The sequence below is a fragment of the Cherax quadricarinatus genome, chromosome 61 (genome assembly GCF_038502225.1).
Source record: "Cherax quadricarinatus isolate ZL_2023a chromosome 61, ASM3850222v1, whole genome shotgun sequence".
NCBI lineage: Eukaryota > Metazoa > Arthropoda > Malacostraca > Decapoda > Parastacidae > Cherax > Cherax quadricarinatus.
This window is the reverse complement of record NC_091352.1, coordinates 16110541-16137057: the sequence shown is the minus strand read 5'-3', so window position 1 is coordinate 16137057 and position 26517 is coordinate 16110541. Positions and strand designations below refer to the sequence as shown.

Here is a 26517-nt window from a genome sequence, read left to right as displayed (position 1 = left end):
ATTATTATTATTATAATCAAGGGGGAAGCGCTAAACCCGGAGGATTATACAGCGCCTGGGGGGGGGATGTGGAAGGCATTCAGACTTAATTCGGGGAACTGGAGCACAGATCCAATTCCCTAAATCAAGAGCCCCTCACCAACATCAAGGAACCTTCCTCGAGGGGACCTGGTAGAGAGAAAAAAAAAAATTACAATAGAAGAGGTTGAACGAAGGGGTGTATGTAATTTTTTTCGATCGGGATTATTGATGAATTGCTGTTTGAAAATAATATAAATAATCTTTACACAAAATTAAATGTCTCCGGTTCATGCCAACATACGCATCTTGTTAAAATTTCAAAATTATATACACCGCTTATTGTGACTATGATCAGTATGACGTTATAAGGCAATAAGAGCTAACAAGGTTGACCTAATGCAGCCATCACTCAGGGTACTTGTTCATGCAGTGTTTGACGCAGTAGCTGAAGCTTCAGCTTGAATCATTCCAACACATTTGTAACATCTTTCATATGAGCACCACCACTGTAACAAGATGGATAGAATATTTTCAGTCGGTCAGTTTTTTTCTCTCTCTCTTCCCTTGTCCATAGCGCTAGAGTTTATTGGATGTTAATGATCTCTACAAAAGTAATCATCTCTTCTCATTACTTCGCGGTCTGACACCCGACCTCCTCACCACTCTCAGTGGCAATTTGTAGGTGCAGATTAGCCGCTTTATAAACTACGTACTTGCCTCTCTTCCTGACATACCTCCTGCTTCCTCCTCTGCAGATGAGTTATCACTTTCAGCACCATTTTTCCTCCTGCATTTACATGTGTTCCCTCGTGGTATCCCGACTATTCTCGCGCACTTTATTTTGAGATGAGTTCTCTGAGGCCGCTACCAGTACATCTGCACTACATGCTGTCTCCTTGCTTACGAAACAAACTTGAGCGTGTGCATGCTGCGTTTTGTGGCTAGCTAAACGAAATTGTTAGCCTGGGTATTCCTGCCCCCTCATTGTGTAACTTGTGACGTACCTCTGGCTGTGCAACACGTTTTAAGTTTGTCCACGGCTTAGGCCTTTATATCTTCATGGTTTTTTACAATTGCCAGGGTACCTGAAGGGACCTCGGGGAATTTTTAGGAGATTCTTATAGCATTTTTTTTAATAGATGCTGTTTTTTTAAATTGGTACGATAGTATTTATTTGTGTTGAACAATTTATTCAAATTTGTAGCTTTTATTGTTTGTTAATTATAGCCTTGTTTTTATTGTGAGTTGTATATTTTTTTTTTTACTGATGAGAGGACTGAGTGGCCCACACGGTCAAAGTGCTCAGTAAATATCATAATTACTACTACACCCTGACACGCCCACTCTGACATCCTCGCTGAAAGTACCACCATTAACGCAGACTAACCTGACTTTCTAACAGAATCTAACTTATTGTGTCATATATAACATTAAATCTGCACATGTATTAACCTTCAATTCCGCTAACCTGTACACTTGCACATACCACACCATCGTGCTGTGTGTGTGTGTGTGTGTGTGTGTGTGTGTGTGTGTGTGTGTGTGTGTGTGTGTGTGTGTGTGTGTGTGTGTGTGTGTGGGTGTGTGTGTGTGCTGAGTTTGAATTTGTTGTTTATAATAAAGTTTTGGTTTTGCTAGTGTTAGTGTATGTGGTCATACTGAGAAACTTAAAGTGCTAAATGATCTATCAAGAGAGTGAAAGGCGCACGAGCTGTATGGAAACTTTATTAACACATGACTGATAGGCTGCCAACGCCATCTGTTAATAAGTTTTGATGCTGCTCGTATGTCTTTTTACTTACACTGTGTCTATATTTTATGCCACCTATAAGCCAGTTCCTCGTCGTATGATTCTATATCTAGTCTAATACATCCATTGACTTACTCAGGTGTGTGAAGAACTTAGAAGGAATGAATAAAATAATGTGTAACTAGACATATTTATTGCACATTTAACATGGCACTTTCAGAAATCTTTGATCAGTACAAAAATAAAGAAGAACTTTATACACAAAACTTCACAAAAATAGCTATGGTAATGTACACAGAAAGAGAAGGGAGGGTATTGTATTATTTCATAATTTTAATCGAATAAATTTAATACAAATTGTCTGAAAGTGGTATTAGAAAAGCACACACCGGACAGTTTCATTGTAATTTTAATAAGGACGAGTGAGATAGTGAATTTAGACATTGATAAGTTTTTTTTTCCCCTTAGTGGGACATCAGTGGTGAAAGGAGTGAACTTTAATTATTAATTGGGTAAAAAAATGAGAGATTTAGAGAATACCAAGACAGAGAGCATCTCCCTTTTCCCCGACACCCTACAGCCCAGCAGCAGTAACTGAACCACTCTTTCAGATACCAGATTTGCTGTCACAAAATCTATAGAAGGTTGACGAAATCAGATCTTAAAAGAGTCAATATTAAATACATTAGACGAAAACAAAACACGTAACGAACACACACACACACACACACACACACACACACACACACACACACACACACACACACACACACACACACACACACACACACACACACACACACACACACACACTATTGGTAACATGGCTCACTGAGGACGACGACCTTGAAAACAGCTCAACAATAATATTTGTAAATTTGATCTCTAAAATATGAAAAAAAAATAGTTAAAAGTGCTCTTCAAAATTAAATTAATAATTAATCATATAATCTGCAGTAGACTCCCTGAAACGCTGTTTTGTTCTATTATAATAATATAATTTTCTGTGAGATTTTGAGTTGTAGTGATGAGAGGGTTTTAAGGACACAGTTTAGTCCAGGGTGCATCATATTTTTACACTCAACACGAACGAATTTAGGTGAATCTCGTTACTATTACTGAGCAGATAACTGGACACAAAATGCAACAACAATACAGAGTCTTCATATCTCTGCATGTATTATTAGTATTTAGCACCTGAGCAATGGTCTCGTTATATGAAATAATTTTTTATTCATAATTTGTTTATATAGTTTGTTTATATACAGATACAGTAAGCTATATTATAAAGGTCTTCCATATACTACTGTTTTTTTTTTGCAAATGCAATTGAAAATATCATTCAAAATTGGATAGTCAATACTGTTCAATTTAAGATATGTTTGTCCTATTACATATGCAAAAAAAAAATTGCACTGTGTACAATAGATTTATAAAACAACTTAATATATTTTTGTACCAAGATTTCTATATGTATTTTTCCACTGTAGTGAATCCTTTTTCATATTGTTAGATCATTGGTTTTCTGGTAACTATGTAATTGTATTTCTATATTCCACAGAGGAATATTTTTGACGTATCAACCTCTCTGTGTATAGAAAAGAAATTATGATGAAATAAATAAGAAAAAAAAATCGGAACAAAAAAAAAAAAACTCTTGTCTCATCTTTATATTCTTGATAAGATAAAGAAGAATAAGAGAAAGGAAGAAGAGGTAGAAAGAAGAGTACACGAACACTTGTAGTAGAGAGAACCTTTGTTACACAGCCTTTAATTCACAGGTGAACAGAACGAACCCCTGTTGGGGGGAAATGGCAGGACACGTTTCGCCCAATGAGCTTTTCTAAGTTATCGCATGGTTTGATAGCGATACCTATGAGCAAAATGTTGGCTGATAGACTTGCTCAGGTCACTGATGAGCTAAATGTTGTCTAATATAGACTAGTTCTACAATAATTGTCTTTATATTAGCCTACATGTTAGTATTTTGTCTTGACCTTGCTTAATTTATAACCTGTTATCTTACAAGTTTTCTTGACCTTGCTTAATTTATGCCCTGTTATCTTACAAGTTGTCTTGACCTTGCTTAACTTATGGCCTGTTATCTTACAAGTTGTCTTAATTTGCTTAACCTATTCCTGTTACCTTACAAGTTGTATTGACTTGTGCCTGTTATCTTTCAAGTTCTTGTGTCCCTGCTTGACCTATGGCTTATTATCATACAAGTTCTCGTGATCTTGCTTGACTTAAGGGCTGAATTACAGGCCTTCCATTGCAAACCTGAATCTTTCTTAATTCTTTCATACCTGAAGTATACTCGACTCTCAGAGGCAGATTGTTAAGGACACGAAGCGGACTTGTCTCACGATCAGCGGATGGACGATCGAGCCTCCACAACTCTAATGATTCTCACGGGGTTTAGCTTTTCAAATAAGTATGACTGCTTTAAGTAACTTATGCTATAAGTAACTAAAGGCTTGTACATTAACATTATCCATGACAAACAAGAGTTCAAATATTTTTTATCCTATTTATTTCATTTTCTGTAGAAAGGTATTCCTATCTTACTTGCCGCTTTCCTCTGCTGTCTCCCTCCTTGTCTGCCTCCCGCCTTGTCTGCCTCCCTCCTTGTCTGCCTCCCTCCTTGTCTGCCTCCCTCCTTGTCTGCCTCCCTCCTTGTCTGCCTCCCTCCTTGTCTGCCTCCCTCCTTGTCTGCCTCAAGTGTCATTTTCCTAGGCTGATACTTCAGTACTACTTGAAGTATATACCAAGCAGTAACAAGCTCTTTACGCTGATACTTCAGTGTTACTCGAAGTATGTTCACTCTAGATGAGCTGTGCCACTGAGTCAAGAGTCTAACTTAAAAATATTAATACGAGGAATTTTGGATTACGAGAGATTTTTGTGTTGACATGAGGGATGCGATACATGTCAGTCACTCGAGTACCCTAAAACCTTTTACACTGCTTTTCTCTTTTTGTTAAAAATATCTAAAAGCTAAATAGTTTGTATGACCTCGATATCGTTGATCAGTTCATCACACAAGCTTCTTCCCACATCTGTAGAAGAATACTATAAAAATAACATCTTGTAATACATCACTACCGGGGCGTGTCCCGGAGTTGAATACTGGTCCAGTCGTCTCCCTGTATCCTCTCAAGGGAAACTTACGATTCACCTTTAGTCATCGCAGTCAAGCGTTGTGGTGCTAGGCGTGATGGTGGAGGGCGTCGTGGTGGGTGTTGTGGTGGTGGTTGAGGTGGTGGTGGTAGTGACTGGCATCGGCATCAAAACTTGTTCCAGTCTGGAAGAGGGAGTTTTACTACTTTCGGGACCCTTTGGCTCTGTCAAGCTGCGCCCAAACCAAGAAGGTCTTCTGGAGATGTTGAACTGTCGTATGAGTTCCCGCTGTGTTTGGACCTCCGGGCGAGGTATTCTTGATGGTGACCGTATGCTGGGCAGGATGCTGGCCACGCTCGTGTGTCTGACACACAAAGATAAAATGTTTATGACAGTTTTAAGACGATAGAAAGGTCACACGAGAAATTATGATAGAAAGTTAACAGAGGAAGTGAGAGAAGACACAAAACGAAAAGAATGAAAAAAGGGGGAATATTATTAAATTAAACAAAAAGTAGAAATGCAGTAGGATGTAAATCTAAATTGCTGGGGAGGCAACCTTGACAGGATGTTAGAGACAGACCTTTGCTGATTAAAAAAAATATAAAAAATTATGTCTTTCAGACCTTAAAATCTTAATTTCGGTATATCTGTGATGACCAAAGCCTTGACTTAAAGCCACCTGAATTATGTCCTGCACCTTCCCACACGATATCTTCACACCACCAGCAGATACAAGACTCACCTGTTGGGTCGCGGGCTGTGAGGGAAGTAGGGTGTAGGGTTGAAGACTGGCCGGCAACCCCCAACGGGATCCTCGTGGAACCCTTGCCGGCAGCTCACCCGGATGATGGACGGATCTGTAAGTAAACGTCAGCACTGAATATTAGACAAGAACCGAACATAAAAAAAAAATCGTGAAGACGGAGCCTCGAATGCTTCGCATTCGAGGCTCCGTCTCTAAGTGCCTGTAAGTCACAAATTAAAGAAATGTGAAAACGTGCTATAGTACTGCAAATTAAGGCTTAACATCAGAGGCGGTGACACGGAACAGTGAAGCTCATCTGAAATTCCATCAACCCCTCAAGCCTCCCACATAAAAATAACTGCTGCTTCAAGACTAGTCCCGTAGCCCGCTCTTCCGGTGCAATATTAACCCCTAAGCCCCTGCTATATAAAATTTATGGAGCCAACCGTGCTTATTAATGAATTATTTAAGAATAGCCTTCAGCCATCCACCACGGCTGATGCCAAACTTTAAGATACATCATTCTCCTTCGTATGTGCCTCTAATCTTTTGACAAGAAGGGTATGTAGTGCATAATAAAACTGTTAAACCATTCTACTTTATGGGGGGGGGGGAATTCTCGACTAATGCAATGAGGGAAGAATTAGTGTGCTAAAATAATGGAAATTTCATAAACTTACACGTTCAGTTTGTAAGAGAAAGTGAACACCACCAGCATTAACTATGCTCATATATTTACATTTTCGTAATTACGCTCGTGCGGTCGGGTACACACACCAGCTTCTGGCGGGGCCTGGAGCTGAGTCACGACCCCTGCAACCACAATTAGGTGAGTACACACACACACACACACGCACACACACACACACACACACACACACACTGACACACACACACACTGACACACACACACACACACACACACACACACACACACACACTGACACACACACGCACACACACGCTCACACAAGCACATCAAGCACATCAAGAAATTAAAGAAAGTACAAAGGTTTGCAACAAGGCTAGTTCCGGAGCTCAGGGAAATGTCCTACGAAGAAAAGTTGAGTGAAATCGGCCTGACGACACTGGAAGACAGGAGGGTCAGGGAAGACTTGATACCGACATACAAAATACTGCGTGGAATAGATATGGTGGACAGAGACAGGATGTTTCAGAGATGGGACACAGGAACAAGGGGTCACAATTGGAAGCTGAAGACTCAGACGAGTCACAGGGATGTTAGGAACTATTTTTTCAGTCATAGAGTTGTCAGGAAGTGGAATAGTCTAGCAAGTGATGTAGTGGAGGCAGGAACCATACATAGCTTTAAGACGAGGTGTGACAAAGCTCAGGGAGCAGAGGGAGGGAGGACCAAGTAGCGATCAGTGAAGAGGCGGGGCCAAGAGCTGAGTCTCGACCCCTGCAACCACAATTAGGTGAGTGCACGCGTTACAACACAAGTATACTCAAACACGTGCACATGCGTGAGGTAGGAAAGGAATACTTACCTCTGGTTGAGACAGGGGCAGCCATCTCAGCCATTATAACTGGAAGGTAGTAGTTGACGAGGTCTTCACTGGAGCCAGCACTAGAGCCTCCTGTAACAACAACTGTAACTCTCATCAGTACCCGATTGCTCCACCCAACATCAGGTATACGAAAATTTTCATTATCCCTCTATCCACCTAGAGAGGTGGATCAAACTGGCAAGTAGCGTCATAGTGATTTCTTTGGATTAATTTTAAGCTATGTTAGAATGATTCATCAGTAAGAATGGCTGATTGAGAACAGAACCTGCCTGGCAGGTTACTGTTTTTGTTTTTTACACTACCGGCTCTCTGCCTGGCAGGTTATTGTTGTTCTTTTTTACACCATCATTCCTCTCTCACCATGGCCAGGTGTTCTTCGAAAAAGAAAACACATTTCCCGCCATTTGCCTGAAATGTAAGGAGATAATATTTCAGATGATTCCGAGAAGTAACATCCCCGCACTTTCTTGAGAGTGCAATGTTCTAACCTTCAGAACTGCAACATCCCCACCCCTCTTCAGAGTACAGACACTGTATTTCTCACCTCCAGGGCAGCAAGATCACCCCTCCCTCCTTCCCAATCAGAGTGCAGACATCGTACTTTTCACCTTCATTCTTCTGTCTTATGTAACTTTATATATTATATATTTTTAATCCACTTTCTATTTATCTACTAGTATATTCCTGAATATAATCAAGATTATTGGTCTATGTTGAGCTATACATAACTGGATTAACTATAGCTGCAACCGTAACCTTTAAATGAGAGTACAAATTTTCGGGGTCAGGAGCTATGAATCGACCCCTGCGACCACAGTTGGGTGACTACACAAGAGCAACCAATGCTACGTTTCTCTCTCGAGCAACTTTATGAAGCCAAATACAAACAAAGACAAAGTTTATGAGGTATATCTTCTTGTAACTTTTATATTTGTTGTATTAAGCTCCTGGAGAGTAAATCGTGCCTTAATATTTCTTAATTAGTTGCTCTTACATTCTCTTGTATTACATATTGAAAAGTTCACTAATATTCACTAATATTTTTGTTCTTATGAGAAATCTGACAATATTTTTTATTAGAAATTAGATTATTTGAACAATCAGTAATGGCGGGATGTATCTATTAGTTATAATAATTTAAAAATTATGGTGACATGAGTAGAGCCATTTGAGGTTTCTTTATATGATTTGGTTACAAGTAATTTTCGTGGCTTGACGTACTGAAGGGATTCAGTGAAACTGGTTAACTGAACAAGCCCTGGAGGTGGCAAGTGCAGTGCTTACACTCTTAAGGAGGGGTGGGGATGTAGCAGTCCTGGAGGTGGGAAGTAAGTGCCTACACTCTAAAGGAGGAGTGTGGATGTAGCAGTCCTGCAAGTGGTAAGCATAGTGTCTACACTCTGAATGAAGGATGAGGATGTAGCAGCCATGGAGGTGGGAAGTACAGTGCCAGTACCCCGAAGGAGGCGTGGTTATGTTGTAGTTCAGAGGGTCATTTAAAATATAATGTCTGCGCACTTCTGTCAAGACAGTTATTAAATGAACGATGATGTGTTGTCTAGCTTTTCGGGTCACCCTACCTTAGTGGGACACGGTCGCTATGTTAAAAAAAGGTCTTTGTCTCCATAATTTTAATCTACTTGCTGATAGTACATTCACCAATACTCAGGTATATTCACCAAGCAGTGACTACTAGAACAGTCATATATACACGTTATAATTACAGCATATTTTAACTAAAGCAAAATTTTGAATTTGCTTGTCTGTTTAAAAAACTGAAGTTTTACTCAGTTGTAATGGTAGGTACAATTAGCTACACCTCCTAGATACTTTAGTAGGCATCAACACGTACCAGTAAGCTCATAACTGAGTAATGGCTATATTAGTGTGTTTTGAGGTGGATGATAATACGTCATTACCAACTTTTGCCGAAATATTGTAGTTAATGTTTATGTAGATGAACGAGAGAGGAGAAAACAAGCAACTTAAAATAAATTGGTCAATATGAAGCAGGAAGCTGGAACAGTGTGGGTGTGTCTAGCTAGGTAAAAGCTTGCCAGCTTGGCAGTGACCTCGTTGCACGCAACCCTGAGTCAACGTGGAGACCTCTCTTAAGGTAGGCACCTTGAGGCACATGAGGAGCTCTTGATCCAAGGAACTGAACCTTCCTTTCCGTGTAGCAGACTTGATTGCCTATCATTCCCTTGCGGGTTTCGCTGTCTCCCCTGGTAATAATAATAGTATAATGATGCGGAGAGAATGGTTTAGGGAGGAGGAGATAAGGAGGATGTAGGGGTCGTGAAATTGATAGGTACTCGAGGGGAAAGAATGATTGGGGTACCTGGTATGATTGGCGGTGGTTGAGATTAAGGCTTCCCAGAAATTTACGTAGAAGAGAGGTGGGATGGTGGAGGAGGAGAAATGGAGGAGAGATGGTGAAGGAGGAGACAAGGTGAAAGAGGAGAGATGGTGAAGGAGGAGACAAGGTGAAGGAGACAAGGTGATGGAGGAGAGATGGTGAAGGAGGAGACAAGGTGAAGGAGGAGACAAGGTGAAGGAGGAGAGGTGGTGAAGGAGACATGATGAAGGAGGAGACAAGGTGAAGGAGGAGAGGTGGTGAAGGAGGAGACATGATGAAGGAGGAGAGATGATGGAGGAGAAATGGTGAAGGAGAGATAGTGAAGGAGAGATGGTGAAGGAGACATAATGAAGGAGGAGACATGATGAAGGAGGAGAGATGGTGAAGGAGACATGATGGAGGAGACATGATGAAGGAGGAGAGATGGTGAAGGAGGAGAGGGTCTGAACACAATACTCTGGCCTCAAGCCTCTCACATATTTTTGTTTGTGTACAAGGGCAAAATTACCCGTTTTCACTGCATGAATTGGAAAGTATTCATTAGTCAACTTATCCTTGGCTCTGTAAATATTACCACAGATATTAACAGCAAGGAATACATCTCTCATTTAGTTAGATATTTGTGCAGTTATTTCAAGGCGTTGAATTTACACGGTGAAAATCATCGTATCTCTCAGAATAACAGTCATTAACATTTGGGTACCTATTTACAGCTAGGTGAACAATAGGTGTCAGGAAACATGGCTATTTTAGCCGCACTTTATCATCAATAATTTTTTTTATTAACTCATCGGCCGTTTCCCACCAAAACAGAGTGACCTGTAAAAGAAGCAACACTTTCATCACCATCATTCTTGCCAGAGGAGCGACTACACTGCAGTTAAAATACCGCGACATTAACACCCCTCCTTCAGAGTGCAGACACTGTATTTACCACCTCCAGGACTCAAGTCCTGGAGGTGGGAAGTAATATCTTATTGAATGATCCACGTGGATTTGGCGCTTATCATGAATTTGACAACAAACAGTAATATCTTAGTCCATAGTAGTTAAGTTTAAGCCCTTAGTGTACGTACACTGCGAGAGAGAGACCTCTCAGTGTAAGGTTTATTACCAGCAGTCGGGGATGTGCTTGTACTCCGCAACTAACTGAAACCTAATAAGAAATTAATGCCGCCGCCTCGGGGAGATTCCAATACGTTACTTTATTTAATTCTCTAATACAGATATTAAAGAGATCTGACTTTACCAAAGAAATTTCAGTTTCATAAATGTTACAAACTTTCAGTTATTTATTATTTTGTTTTGCACCAGTCTTTTAACTGTGTCGCTAATTTTAGTCATGATAAAGTTTCGTTTGTGCTTCAAATTGTGTATAAAAACAAAGTCATAATATTCTGTGAAGTAGCATGCTTGTGTATGACAGTGTATACCAGTATACCGATGTACATCAGAACATACCAGTGCTCGCCAGTGTACCAGAGTACACTAGAGTGTACCAAGGGTGTGGCAGGGTGAAGCAACGTACATAAAATTGGACCGTGATCAACCACACTATTAGGGTCAGGAGTCAGGTGACTCGCTCGGGTGAGTAAGAAGTCTCGTGAGAGAGTTTGTCAAGGTGTTCAGGTGAGGGACATACACTCGGACCACTTTTTTCAAGTGGCTGCTAAGGTGATGAGATACTTGTGAAAAGTAATGGACTCGCTGCCGACTCTTGGGGAAACACCACTTGTGGCCAACTCGGGACCCAATATTGACCCCTGTGGAGCACCACTTGTGAACAACACGGAACCCAGTATTGACCCCTGTGGAACACCACTTATGAACAACTCGGGACCCAATATTGACCCCTGTGGAGCACCACTTGTGAACAACACGGAACCCAGTATTGACCCCTGTGGAGTACCACTTATGAACAACTCGGGACCCAATATTGACCCCTGTGGAGCACCACTTATGAACAACACGGAACCCAGTATTGACCCCTGTGGAGCACCACTTATGAACAACACGGAACCCAATATTGACCCCTGTGGAACACCACTTGTGACCAACTCGGGACCCAATATTGACCCCTGTGGAACACCACTTGTGAACAACTCGGGACCCAATATTGACCCCTGTGGAGCACCACTTATGAACAACACGGAACCCAATATTGACCCCTGTGGAGCACCACTTATAAACAACACGGAACCCAATATTGACCCCTGTGGAGCACCACTTGTGAACAACACGGAACCCAATATTGACCCCTGTGGAGCACCACTTATGAACAACACGGAACCCAATATTGACCCCTGTGGAGCACCACTTGTGAACACGGAACCCAGTATTGACCCCTGTGGAGCACCACTTGTGAACAACACGGAACCCAATATTGACCCCCTGTGGAGCACCACTTATGAACAACACGGAACCCAGTATTGACCCCTGTGGAGCACCACTTGTGAACAACACGGAACCCAATATTGACCCCTGTGGAGCACCACTTGTGAACAACACGGAACCCAATATTGACCCCTGTGGAGCACCACTTATGAACAACACGGAACCCAGTATTGACCCCTGTGGAGCACCAATTGTGAACAACACGGAACCCAATATTGACCCCTGTGGAGCACCACTTGTGAACAACACGGAACCCAATATTGACCACTGTGGAGCACCAATTGTGAACAACACGGAACCCAATATTGACCCCTGTGGAGCACCAATTGTGAACAACACGGAACCCAATATTGACCCCTGTGGAGCACCACTTGTGAACAACACGGAACCCAGTATTGACCCCTGTGGAGCACCACTTGTGAACAACACTGGACTTGACACTAACCTCCTGTGAAACGTTATTTGCTAAAAAGGGAACCAGTACTGCCCTCCAATGGAACGCCACTAAACAACATGGGACTCAATACTTAACCATGTGGAACGCCGCTTACGACAGGGTAGCATTCTGATTTTCCAAGGGAGACTAGGAAAAAAATGGCTGTATAATGGCTGTTTTTGTCAAGCTTCAGTAGTTAAGGTTGTTGGGGATTTCAGTGGTTGTGGAATACCGAGGCATGGGAAAGGTAGTTAAAGAAGTTGTTTGTCCGTAAGCTTTCATGCCGGTTGAGGTTCGTTGTTAGGCACCTTGGTAATGATTGTCTGTTGGCATTTGGAGATACATTTGATTTCCATAGACAAAGCAACTATTTCTGCAGGGGGATGGGAAAGGATGTTTATCCTTACTGAGAGGATTAAATAGTCTTTAGTTTTCTTCAGGTGTGAAGACACACACATGTTTGAGAATAAGCTTTAAGTGGGGACAACGCTTCGCTCCATGCAGAGCGAACTTTTCTCCCAACAGAAGCTTATTCTGTAATTTGTGTGTCTATTTGTTTTCAATAAGGCATTTCACTCCATTACCATAGGTGAAAATGTTCATGGTAATGACAATATCAAAGATCGGCAAATGATAAATTACCCTTAATTTAGATTATAGGGCGTTATTAGCAGATTGATAAGAAGACACTGGCAACGGTGTAATAAAATATTAATGATAGAATTAAAGATACTATCTTATAGCTTAAGTATCAGAGAGCTCATTAGTAAACATTACTAGAGCTACAAATGGCGTAATAAATCAAGTACATAAGGCAAAAAATTGCTGCTAAAAGGGGTGGAATTTCGCCTAAAAAGGATACAAGAAATTTACCAAGATTTCATCTGTCCTGGAGACTCGTCTGTGCTGGGGTAACTTACTCTGGGGAGAGTAACTCCTTTATGCTGGGGAGAGTAACTCACCTATGCTAGGGAGAGGAGAAGCTCTGGGAGTTATGACCAACATTTCCAGAGCGTTGTCACGTGTGGGCGTGTCGTTATCTGAGGAGTCTGGGTGTGGGGCACAGGTAACTGGTACCGCCGCCCACACAGCCACCCACAGCAGCGCCACCCCCACCTGTGTGGGCATTCGTCTCCAGCTGCTGCTTCCGCCACCTTCTCCCATCTGTTGAGAGAGAGAAGCGAGTGAGATATCTTTATGGCTGTGTGAGTTACCATTTTGTCATAGGCACTTGTTAATTTGACACGTGTGTGTGTGCGTGTGTGTGTGTGTGTGTGTGTGTGTGTGTGTGTGTGTGTGTGTGTGTGTGTGTGTGTGTGTGTGTGTGTGTGTGTGTGATTGTGAGTGTGTGTGTGTTTGTGTGTGTGTGTGTGTGTGCGTGTGTCTTTGTATGTGTGTATGTGCGCGTGTGTGTGTGTGTGTGTGTGTGTGTGTGTGTGTGCGTGTGTGTGTGTGTGTCTGTGGAGGCTTCCTTCAAGGTGTGTGCCTTGTTACTAAGCCTTTTGATACCAGGGATCGGAGTTACTCAGCTGTTACTTGAATCAAACCCGATTGCCTCCAATTTCCCATGCCCTGTATGATCCCTACAGGTTTAGTGCTTCCTCATTATAATAATAATAATAATGACCTCAGGTATGCCCCTCTCGTTGTAAAATTTTCGTCATCTATCACCTCAGCCTGACACTTGTGTCTGGTAATGTCTCACTCAGGAACAAAATAAGAGATAAGATAAGATAAGATAAGATAAGATTTCGTTCGGATTTTTAACCCCGGAGGGTTAGCCACCCAGGATAACCCAAGAAAGTCAGTGCGTCATCGAGGACTGTCTAACTTATTTCCATTGGGGTCCTTAATCTTGTCCCCCAGGATGCGACCCACACCAGTCGACTAACACCCAGGTACCTATTTGCTGCTAGGTGAACAGGACAACAGGTGTAAGGAAACGTGTCGAAATGTTTCCACCCGCCGGGAATCGAACCCGGGCCACCAGGCCACCAGGATGAGAATGATGCTAAATACTCTTCAGGGAAATATTGTCAAGGAAAATACTCTCCAGGAAAATATTTTCAAGGAAAATACTCTCCAGGAAAATATTTTCAAGGAAAATACTCTCCAGGAAAATATTTTCAAGGAAAATACTCTCCAGGAAAATATTGTCAAGGAAAATACTCTCCAGGAAAATAAATAATCTTAAGGAAAAGATTCCCTTCAGGAATAAACTAATCAGGAAAATATTTTTCAGGAATACACGCTTCAGGAAAATCTTCAGGAATACACTCATCATGAAAATATTCTCAAGGAAAATGTTCTCTAGGAAAATATACCCTTCAGGGATACACTAATCTGGAAAATACTCTCTAGGCAACAGATAAATTTTTTAAGAGATAATGACAGGAAAACGAGAGGTATTTGAATTTATTTTTATATCGTCAGAGCAGTAGAGGTGGAGTCGAGAGTAACTCAGTGGAAGTCCAAATATTACACAGCTTCAGAATAAGATACATCAGACACATGAGTGACCTTATTGTTAAATACAGCACAAGAACTGAAGCTTGAAACACATGAAAAAGTAGATAAAACGCGCGCGCGCACGCACGCACGCACGCACGCACGCACGCACACACACACTCACACACACACACACACACACACACACACACACACACACACACACACACACACACACACACACACACAGGCGCATATAACAGAAAGGGCACTGCAATGGATCAGAGAATACCTGACAGGGAGGCAACAACGAGTCATGGTACGTAATGATGTATCACAGTGGGCACCTGTGACGAGCGGGGTCCCACAGGGGTCGGTCCTAGGACCAGTGCTATTTTTGGTATATGTGAACGACATGATGGAAGGGTTAGACTCAGAAGTGTCCCTGTTTGCAGATGATGTGAAGTTAATGAGGAGAATTAAATCTGATGAGGACCGGGCAGGACTTCAAAGAGACCTGGACAGACTGGACACCTGGTCCAGCAAATGGCTTCTCGAATTTAATCCTGCCAAATGCAAAGTCATGAAGATAGGGGAAGGGCACAGAAGACCACAGACAGAGTATAGGCTAGGTGGCCAAAGACTGCAAACCTCACTCAAGGAGAAAGATCTTGGGGTGAGTATAACACCGAGCATGTCTCCGGAAGCACACATCAATCAGATAACTGCTGCAGCATATGGGCGCCTGGCAAACCTGAGAACAGCATTCCGATACCTTAGTAAGGAATCATTCAAGACACTGTACACCGTGTATGTCAGGCTCATACTGGAGTATGCAGCACCTGTTTGGAACCCGCACTTGATAAAGCACGTCAAGAAACTAGAGAAAGTACAAAGGTTTGCAACAAGGTTAGTTCCAGAGCTAAGGGGAATGTCCTATGAAGAAAGATTAAGGGAAATCGGCCTGACTACACTGGAGGACAGGAGGGTCAGGGGAGACATGATAACGACATATAAAATACTGCGTGGAATAGACAAGGTGGACAAGGACAGGATGTTCCAGGGAGGGGACACAGAAACAAGAGGCCACAATTGGAAGTTGAAGACACAAATGAGTCAGAGAGATAGTAGGAAGTATTTCTTCAGTCATAGAGTTGTAAGGCAGTGGAATAGCCTAGAAAATGACGTAGTGGAGGCAGGAACCATACACAGTTTTAAGACGAGGTTTGATAAAGTTCATGGAGCGGGGAGAGAGAGGGCCTAGTAGCAACCGGTGAAGAGGCGGGGCCAGGAGCTAGGACTCGACCCCTGCAACCACAAATAGGTGTTTACAAATAGGTGAGTACACACACACACACACACACACGCACACACACAGTAGGAAAAGTGTCTATCGGCAAATGCCTTTGGCAACTAGAAACTACTACTACCGTCTTAAGAACCAGCAAAAGTGCTAATTCTTCCATTGACAGATGCAAGATTCCAGAAATTCATGTACTCATCATTCATACACACACAGACACACACACACACACACACACACACACACACACACACACACACACACACACACACACACACACACACACACACACACACACCAAAAAAAAAAAAACAAACATTCCAGCGTACTCAAACACTCCTAGAAAGCGTTAAGTCTTAAGACCTCTTGAACCCCGGAAATCCAGTTCTCCTCCACTGAGCTGTCCTCCACTGATGCCTCATCATCAGCATACCCTGAGTCAGCAGGAGATAAATCACCCACGCGAGGCGTTCAAATGCCGGTGTTTCCCGTATAATTTGCTCATCGTTCACTCACTCTCGCGCCTGTGAACTGAATAACGATAAAGCTTGGACATGTAAGACAGTAAGAACTTTCAGAAGCAGACAAGGATCTAGCAGTCATTTTTCCTGAAGGCACATAATGCAAAAACCTGTTTATTTACTGTCTTTTCAAAGCATTTCTTTTATGTATATCATTTTATGCTTTAGCTTACTTATACGACTGTGACTTATAAGAGTACTGGGGGTGTTATTAGGAGCTTTTTTTTTCTCTTGGCATTTAGTTTCTGCTTAGATGGTGACATGTCCTTGTGTGGTAGGTGACGTTACTCGTCCCTCTGCATGGAATTATGTTATGAACATGTGAGTAACATCTTCCTCATAGGTCTCAAAGATTTTGCGTAGCTGTAAAACTGCTTGGAAAATCAACTTACCTCATTGTCAGGTGCTTACCATATATACATTTGGAGTGATCAAGGTCCCAAGACCTAAACATTTCCTGTGAAATATCCTAATGTTTGTGCATACCATTATTACAAATTAATTATGATACTCATACCATCTAGATTCCGGAGCACAAGGAAGGCTAGATGTCTTGGAGTGCATGATCTGTCTTCTGCTGTATAAGGTTATGCAGACGCGAGTTTCTGGAAGTAATCAGTTCTTACACCAAGAATAAGATATATTCACTCATTCGTATTATGTTGAATTAATTTTTTGTCATCTGCAGTCGTAATATATAATATACGCTGGAGATATCTGAAAGATTACGAGAATACAGTAGTTGTGTATGTGTGATACGTGGTATAGAAAACTAACAAGTTGAAGAATGAAGCACTTGTGCAACATTTGGGAAGCTTTATTGAGGAAACGTTTCGCCAGCCAGTGGCTTCATCAGTCTAATACAAAGAAGAACGGTAGTAAAAGAGGAGTTTGAAGTAATCAGTCCCTCAGCCTGGAATCTATGTTGTCAGTCCATCAATCTTGATTCAGTGAACTAATTCCATGATGCAGTGAATAAACTTCATGATGCATTAAACAAACTCCATGATGCAGTGAACAAACTGCTGAGACCAAAACATATTCATGATAAAATTTGCTAAATGTTTGGTTAGGTGACTTTTAAGAACAACTGTAGGTATTACACGCCCAGGTTTGATCCGGTTCATTGCTCCCCCGGAATATAATAAATTACGTGTGTGTACTTCATTATATTTAAAATGAAGTGTTGAAAGCCAGAGGGGGTAAATAAAGGAGATGCTTGGCTTGGCCCAGAGTAACCAAGATGTGTCTTATGAGAGGCAGGAGAGAAAGTTTCCTATAAATCAGTTCCAAGATCACGTCTCCACGGCCAACCCTTAGAGCCACACCTCGCAATGTTTACAAAGCAATATTAATACCGGATGGAAGATTGGAGTGCGGATGCTGCAACGTAAAACCTTGTACTAATAAGCTAGTTCTGCCATATGTATAGAGGTAGAGTTTAGAGAGAGAGAGAGAGAGAGAGAGAGAGAGAGAGAGAGAGAGAGAGAGAGAGAGAGAGAGAGAGAGAGAGAGAGAGAGGACGGAGAGAGAGAGAGAGAGAGAGAGAGAGGACGGAAGGAGTGAATGGATGGATGGAAGAAGTGACAGCATGTTAGTGGTGCATGTTCACAACAACCTACATTAACATAAGTGTATGGCAGTACTCGTGCTGACGTCACCAGGTCCACTGACGTCATCACCACAAACAGGCTGACGTGACCCTCAGGGAACACTAACGAAGCCCTCACTAACTAGACAGGCTTACAATGTACTCAACAACAATGAACAAACGAAACTTCCACTGTGTAAAGGTGCAACAAAAATACTTGTAATTTACATCATATATATTTACATACATCTCTGAACTCTGAACACTTACCCGAAGACAATTTAATGACTTCTTTTTATTTCTTAGCAAAATTAAACACAAATTATTGAGACAAAGCCATATTACGTTATTATATTTTGTAAAAAAATACATTAGGCTAAAAATTATATATCAAATAAATTTAAATTCCAATAGTGTATCGCCAGAACTATACATCAGTGTTTTGTTCCTTCGTAAATTCAGAACGCCTTTCATTAATTAGCTTATATATGTCTTACTAAATAAGCCGAACATGCCGAATACGCCGAACTCCATTAAAAATTAAACTTTTCCCAATTTTTTTTTACAGATCGATAGCTAAATTATGTTATATATACATATCATTGGTCAACTTAAATATATTTAATATTACGTTAAATTTATAATATATATTTGTTTTCGTTATGGTCAGATCGATATATATATATATATATATATATATATATATATATATATATATATATATATATATATATATATATATATATATATATATATATATTATTATTATTAAATTATTGTAAACTTAGTAAAATATATTTAGCTGGATTAGGCTAAATTAAATTACGCTTGTTATAATAAGGTTAGGTAAGTTTCCTAAGGTTCTGATGGTACAAAATCATTAATTTTTATATTAACACAAATGTAAAAAATATATCTTTAAATGTATGAGAGAAATTTTTAGAAAGGACTTAATTTTAAACGAGCTCTTGCTAATTGACCAGTTTTACCTATTCGGCACCACACACACACACACATATACACACACACACACATACACACACACATATACACACACACACACATACACACACACACACACACATACACACGCACATATACACACACATATACACACACACACACACACACACATATACACACACACACATATATATATATATATATATATATATATATATATATATATATATATATATATATATATATATATATATATATATATATATATTTATATATATATATATATATATATATATATATATATATATATATATATATATATATATATATATATATATATATATATGTATGCAATAAGGTTATATAAACAGGCGATTTCACAATATATCTTCTCTACTTAAGAATCTTAATGTCAAAGCTTTATTTAAAAATCTTGATACAGTAAAAATCTTGAACATTAAAATGGTATAAAATACCGACAGGTTGTTAGGTAAGACACATATGCAACAGTTAGGTATCTTTATTTCGAAACGTTTCGCCTACACAGTAGGCTTCTTCAGTCGAGTACAGAAAAGTTGATAGAAGCAAAAGATACTTGAAAACGATGTAATCAGTCCATCACCCTTAAAGTTTTCGAGGTGGTCAGTCCCTCAGTCTGGAGAAGAGCATTGTTCCATAGTATGAAACAATATGGAGATGAAGTGACAGGATGGAGCCTTATATAGCGCCAAGAGGTGAGACGTAGGTCACTAGAAGAGGTAAGAACTCAGATGTTGGGAGGTCAGGTCCCTCTCAAATCCAGCCGTTCTCACTAGTGAGGACGGCTGGATTTGAGAGGGACCTGACCTCCCAACATCTGCGTTCTTCTAGTGACCTACGTCTCACCTCTTGGCGCTATATAAGGCTCCATCCTGTCACTTCATCTCCATATTGTTTCATACTATGGAACAATGCTCTTCTCCAGACTGAGGGACTGACCACCTCAAAAACTTTAAGGGTGATGGACTGATTACATCGTTTTCAAGTATCTTTTGCTTCTATCAACTTTTCTGTACTCGACTGAAGAAGCCTATTGTGTAGGCGAAACGTTTCGAAATAAAGATACCTAACTGTTGCATATGTGTCTTACCTAACAGTAAAAAATCTTCCTCTGAACGTGTTTGCTTGGAATTCATCCTTTTTCTGCAACATTGCAAGCTCCTGATAATGTGTTGATTGCAGCTTGAAAGGCCTAGAGCTGTCATTCATCCCATGGTTGTTTTGCCTTTTGTATCGCTTGTTCGCGGTTACATAATCAGCATGTATATGTTGAGAAATTACTTTAGTACATTCTAGGGAGTCAAGTATTCTTGACTGGTTTAGGCGATAGGTCTGAAACCCCATTAATCAACCAGAGACTATCAGTAATACATCTTACACAGGATACCTGAAGGACGTCTTCAGGAGTCAACGCCCCCGCGGCTTGGTCCCAAATCAGGCCTCCTGGAGGATCAAGGCCTGATCACCCAGTCTGTTACTGCTAGCAGCACGCAGTTCAACGTACCAACTACAGCATGGCTGACAAAGAACATGTGCAGTACTAGTAAACACCAGGATAGATTTCAAGAACTTTTAAAACATGCAGCTGAATTGTATACACGATTTACCTTGAAAAATTCAAGGTGGTTCCTTGATGCCAATGAAGAGCTTTTGATTTAAAGAAATGGAGGTACTCCTTCCCCTTCCTAGGATTAAATCCGATAGCTGTTCATTCTCTAGGCGCTGTATGGCCATTACGGCTTTCACGCTTTTTCAAGAATTCAGTAATAATAATAATAATAATAATAATAATAATAATAATAATAATTATAATTATAATGGAACACGTCGAGAACCGAGAGGAATGCAAAAGTTTGGAGCCACGTTAGTTCCAGAACCGAGGGGAATGCAATACCAGGAGAGGTTGAAGGAACTGAACTAGACGACCTTGGTAGGGAGGACACTTTGGGAAGATATAATTATCACGTCCACAATTTTACAAGGAACTGATAAACGCTAGGAAATAGAGAAGACTTGTAGAAACTGAAGTTGTAGCTGAGTCACATTGCTGATATGAAAAGTGGAATGAGTTGGATGAAGAAGTGTTGGAGACAAATGCAATACACAGCCTCGAGAATAGATATGATAAGGCGAGCGGGCTAAAAGGGAATAATTGTGATGGATATACCACGAGACTTGGACCCTTTCAAACACACCTTGGTGAGTGGACAATTTATCCTCATTTTATTACATTAATTTTATTGTGTAATTCTCTACGATGATTTTTATGCGTTCCCTGTATACTTAAAAATGCTGTTTACGTTGGGGTATCTAATCTAGTAAAAACGCGTATTTAATCACAAATGAACATATTAAAATAATCGGCCACACCCAATCTGGAAACTCTGGACTGGTATCTACAAAATGCCAGAAAACATTCAACTCAGCACGTGTTTATCTCGTGGTGCAACACTGGGCTGCAGTCCGAAGCAGCATCCTCAACTATGCTGCATCTCATCTCACCTTCCAATAGTGAGACGCAGCATCGTCAACTGTCCTGCATCTCATCTCACCTTCCACCAGTGAGAAGCTGCATCCTCACCTATCCTGCATCTCATCTCACCTTCCAACAGTGAGAAGCAGCATCCTCACCTATCCTGCATCTCGTCTCACCTTCCAACAATAAATAGCAGCATCCTCAACTATCCTGCATCTCAACTCACCTTCCAACAGTGAGAAGCACCATCCTCAACTATGCTGCATCTCATCTCATCCTATCAGTGAGTGGCAGCATCCAAATAGAACGAGCAGTTTCGCATGCATTGCAGTTCCCTGGCTTCTGACCGAGTGATCCACGACCGTCAAATCTTCTAACACACGTTTCCTAATATTTTTCTGCCCGATTTAACCTTCTACATTTTTTTTAGGTTAGGCAGCATATATCGGGTTAGGTTAACGTAAATTTAACTATGTTTACTGATATTTGTCAAGGAAAAATAAACATATACTGGCAGCTTTAGGGATCGCTAGACTTTTAGCTTCTTAGATTACGGCTTCATCTGAATTGTGGAATGGTGTCGCGGACTTGATTGGTTCATTGGGAAAAATCTATCGAGTGCACGAAGATCATGAAGGCTGCATGTTTTCATTGCTCCACCAGTCATAGCTACTTAAATTCCTGTTTTAGCAGTTAGACTGTGTATATATACTGGGCGATACGCACTTCACAGTGTATATATCCTTCCCTCGGATTCCTTTCTGGGGGATGGATGGAGCGCTGGGTGTGAACTTGCATAATATAGTTGGCATTTCTGAGAAATTAAATCCCATGACTAAGCCGATGAAGAACTCTACTAAGCATTCTCACTCGGAACTACAAAGTGAATGTCTTCATAAGAAGCCCGAGGTAAAGGGAGTCCATACTGAACTGTATGTGGAACACTGGACCTTATTACAGATAGTTTTCATTTTATTTCAGTGTTTTCAAATGCATTAATAATAATAATAATAATAATAATAATAATAAGAAGAAGAAGAAGAAGAAGAAGAAGAAGAAGAATCCAAATATGTAGATGTTGTAGTATACGAACGAGTGAGAAATCATTGTCCTAACACTACCTGGGAATTGAGGAAGTCAGAAGAGGAGCTCCTGATTGGTTCATTACGTGATGGTTTCTTACTAATGTTTAACGAGCAAAATGTTTCAAGATTTTATCTGATTGTCAACAAGGAATGTCTCATGTTGTCAACCAAGTCCATAAACATTCTTTTACCTTCATGACACTTTGTGTGGAACTGGATTTAGTGATGTGGGTGCTGTGAAATGTATGACCCATACGGTTTAGCACTTCTCTTTGATATCATAATTGTTGCTGACATAAAAACACGTATTGTTCTCGTCTGATAGAGAAAATTAAGTACGAGTCGAGATTTAGTCTGGTCCTCGATTTAAGAAAATTTTCGCAAAAAAAAAAAAAAAAACACATACATTACGGTAGCAAATGTATATGAATGTTATTATACTTGAAAATTATTGTAATGTTTTGTTTAAATATAATGTACATGAGGGACCGCACCAAAACCTTCCTAATTTTGTTACTATAAACGGAAATATGTAAACTCTCCTTCTGGTTACATTAAATCTCGAATTCCCAACGTTTTCTCAGGTTTTGTTTTCCGTTGTCACATGCTTTCCATGTTAAAAAATAAAATGCTATATATTCCCACAAATACTTTCAAATTCGTCAAAATATCCTCGATCATCGTTATGAAGAATCCCCACGAAACAAATCCTGGGAACGGATTAGAGGGCTCAGCAAATCGTAGTCAATTAAAGGGGCGGCGACCAAAAAAATGCCATAAAGGATCGGCATCGTCAGACTGGCTGTGTGGAAGATGTGCTGATGTGTGATACCTCAGCTCCTATGATTAATGACTCGCCTCTCACGAACCTGCTCACAGAACAGGGAACCACTTCCACATTTGGTCTTGCAGTTTTTTTGCTCCTAAACGTTATTGATTTCTAGGAGAGGTGATCTGATAAGTGCTATTTATATCGCATGGTTGTTCTCGTAGGGGTAAAGACCAGACCAAGATATTCACACACACACACACACACATACCCACCCACCCACCCACCCACACACACACACACACACACACACACACACACACACACACTAGCTGAGGTGGCCGGAAGAGCTCACATGGGTAGAACAAAGTTACAAGTTATGGGTGATTTCAATCACAAGGAGACTGACTGGGAAATCCTGGATCTGCATGGGAGTCCCAGAACATAAAGAGCCAAGATGATGGATGTGGTACTGGAAAACCTCATGCATCAGCATGTTATGGACACTACCAGAAAGAGAGAGAGAGAGAGAGGAGAGGATGAACCACTAAGGCTAGACCTAGTATTCACCTTGAGAAGTTCAAACATCGAGGACATCACATATGAAAGGCCCCTCGGAGCTAGTGATGACGGGGTTCTGTACTTTGAATACATAGTTGAGTTACAATTGGAGTGGGGTTGCAGGAATGAGATGGGAGAAGCCAAACTAGAAAAGGGGGGACTACACAGGCATGAGAAACTTCTGCAAGAGGTTCAGTGGGAAAGATAATTGGTAGGAAAATCAGTAACGAATGATGGACTACGTGACAACAAAATACAAGGAGGCAGAGGAGAGGTTTGTTCCCAAGGGCAACAGAAATAATGGTAAGACCAGAACGAGCTCCTGGTTCACCCAGAAGTGTAGGGAGGTAAAAACTAAGTGCGCTAGAGAATGGAAAAAGCACAGAAAATAAAGGACCCAGGAAAATAAAGAGATTGGTCGAAGAGAAAAAAAACGAATATGCACAGCTAACGAGGGAGGCCCAGCGACAATACGAAAACAACATAGCATCGAAAGTCAAGTCTGACCCGAAGTTGTTGTATAGCCACATCAGGAGGAAAACAACAGTCAAGGGCCAGGTAATCAGGCTGAGGAAGGAAGGGGAGTTCACAAGAAATGACCAAGAAGTATATAAGGAGCTCAACATGAGATTTAAAGAAGTATTCAAAGTCGAGACAGGAAGGACTATAGGAAGTCAGAACAGGGTGGGGGGTACACCAGTAAAGGATACACCAACAAGTGCTGGATGAAATACACACAACCGAGGAGGAGGTGAAGAAGCTGTTATGTGAACTTGATACCTCAAAGGCGGTGGGACCGGAGAACATCTCTCCATAGGCCCTTAGAGAGGGAGCGGAGATGCTGTGTGTGCCACTAATAAAAATTAACACATCCATTGAAACTGGCAAGTAGCTGACGTATGGAAGACGGCACACCTCCTGAGGCACACATCAACCCGATAACTGATGTAGCATATGGAATCGTTCAAGACTCCGTACGCCGTGTACGTCAGACCCATATTGGAGTATGCAGCACCGGCGTGGAACCCACACCTGGTCAAGCACGTCAAGAAATTAGAGAAAGTGCAGAGGTCTGCAACAAGACTAGCCCCAGAACTAAAGGAAATGTCCTATGAAGAAAGGTTAAGGGAAATCGGCCTGACGACACTGGAGGATAGGAGGGTTAGGGGAGACATGATAACGACATATAAAATACTGCAAGGAATTGACAAGGTGGACAAAGACAAGTTGTTCCAGAGATGGGACACAGAAACAAGGGGTCACAATTGGAAGTTGAAGACTCAGATGAGTCAGAGGGATGTTAGGAAGTATTTCTTCAGTCATAGAGTTGTCAGGAAGTGGACTAGTCTGGCAAGTGATGTAGTGGAGGCATTAACCATATATAGTTTTAAGACGAAGTTTGATAAAGCTCGTGGAGCAAGGGGAGAGAGAGGACCTAGTAGCGATCGGTGAAGAGGCGAGGCCAGGAGCTTTGACTCGATCCCTGCAACCACAAATAGTTGAGTACACACACACACATACACACACACACACACACACACACACACACACACACACACACACACACACATACACACATACACACACACATACACACACACACAGACACACACACATACACACACATACACACACACACAGACACACACACACACACACACACACACACACACACACACACACACACACACACACACACACATACACACACACATACACACACACACAGACACACACACAGACACACACACACACACACACACACACACACACACACACACACACACCAGTGGGGGTTTGAGAAAATGGAAGGACTGGATGGCACGGGCGAAAGGGACTACTTAGTAGGAACAATCCAGTCTGAGGGACATAAGGTGATAATTGCAGTACTGTACAACCCACCACAGAACTGCAGGAGGCCAAGAGAAGAATACGATGAGAGCAACAGAGCAATGGTCGACACACTAGCCGAGGTGGCCAGGAGAGCACACATGGGGGGAGCAAAGTTACTAGTTATGGGTGATTTCAATCACAAGGAGATTGACTGGGAAAACCTGGAGCCCCATGGGGGTCCCGAAACATGGAGAGCCAAGATGATGGACGTGGTACTGGAAAACCTCATGCATCAACATGTTAGAGACACTACCAGAGAGAGAGGAGAGGATGAACCAGCAAGACTGGACCTTGTATTCACCTTGAGTAGTTCTGACATCGAGGATATCATGTATGAAAGGCCCCTGGGAGCTAGTGATCATGTGGTTCTGTGCTTCGACTACATAGTTGAGCTCCAAGTGGAGAGAGCAGCAGGAATAGGGTGGGAAAAACCAAACTACAAAAAGGGGAACTACTCAGGCTTGAGGAACTTCTTTCAAGTCATTCAGTGGGAGAGGGAACTGACAGG

General features: G+C 41.3%; 2 protein-coding genes across 2 annotated transcripts in view; one reads left to right on the top strand and one right to left on the bottom strand.

Moving 5' to 3' along the window:
• The window catches only part of LOC138854516 (uncharacterized), a 484295-nt gene that overhangs the window by 314137 nt on the left and 143641 nt on the right, over positions 1–26517 (top strand). The window lies entirely within an intron of this gene.
• The window catches only part of LOC128699319 (uncharacterized), a 71994-nt gene continuing 47434 nt past the window's right edge, over positions 1958–26517 (bottom strand). The window contains exons 2-5 of the mRNA XM_053791931.2: positions 13323–13524; positions 7151–7252; positions 5637–5751; positions 1958–5255 (exon numbers count right to left, since the gene is read on the bottom strand). Coding sequence (XP_053647906.1) covers positions 4952–5255; positions 5637–5751; positions 7151–7252; positions 13323–13524 — 723 coding nt within the window. The 3' untranslated portion in view covers positions 1958–4951. The remainder of the gene's footprint in view (positions 5256–5636; positions 5752–7150; positions 7253–13322; positions 13525–26517) is intronic.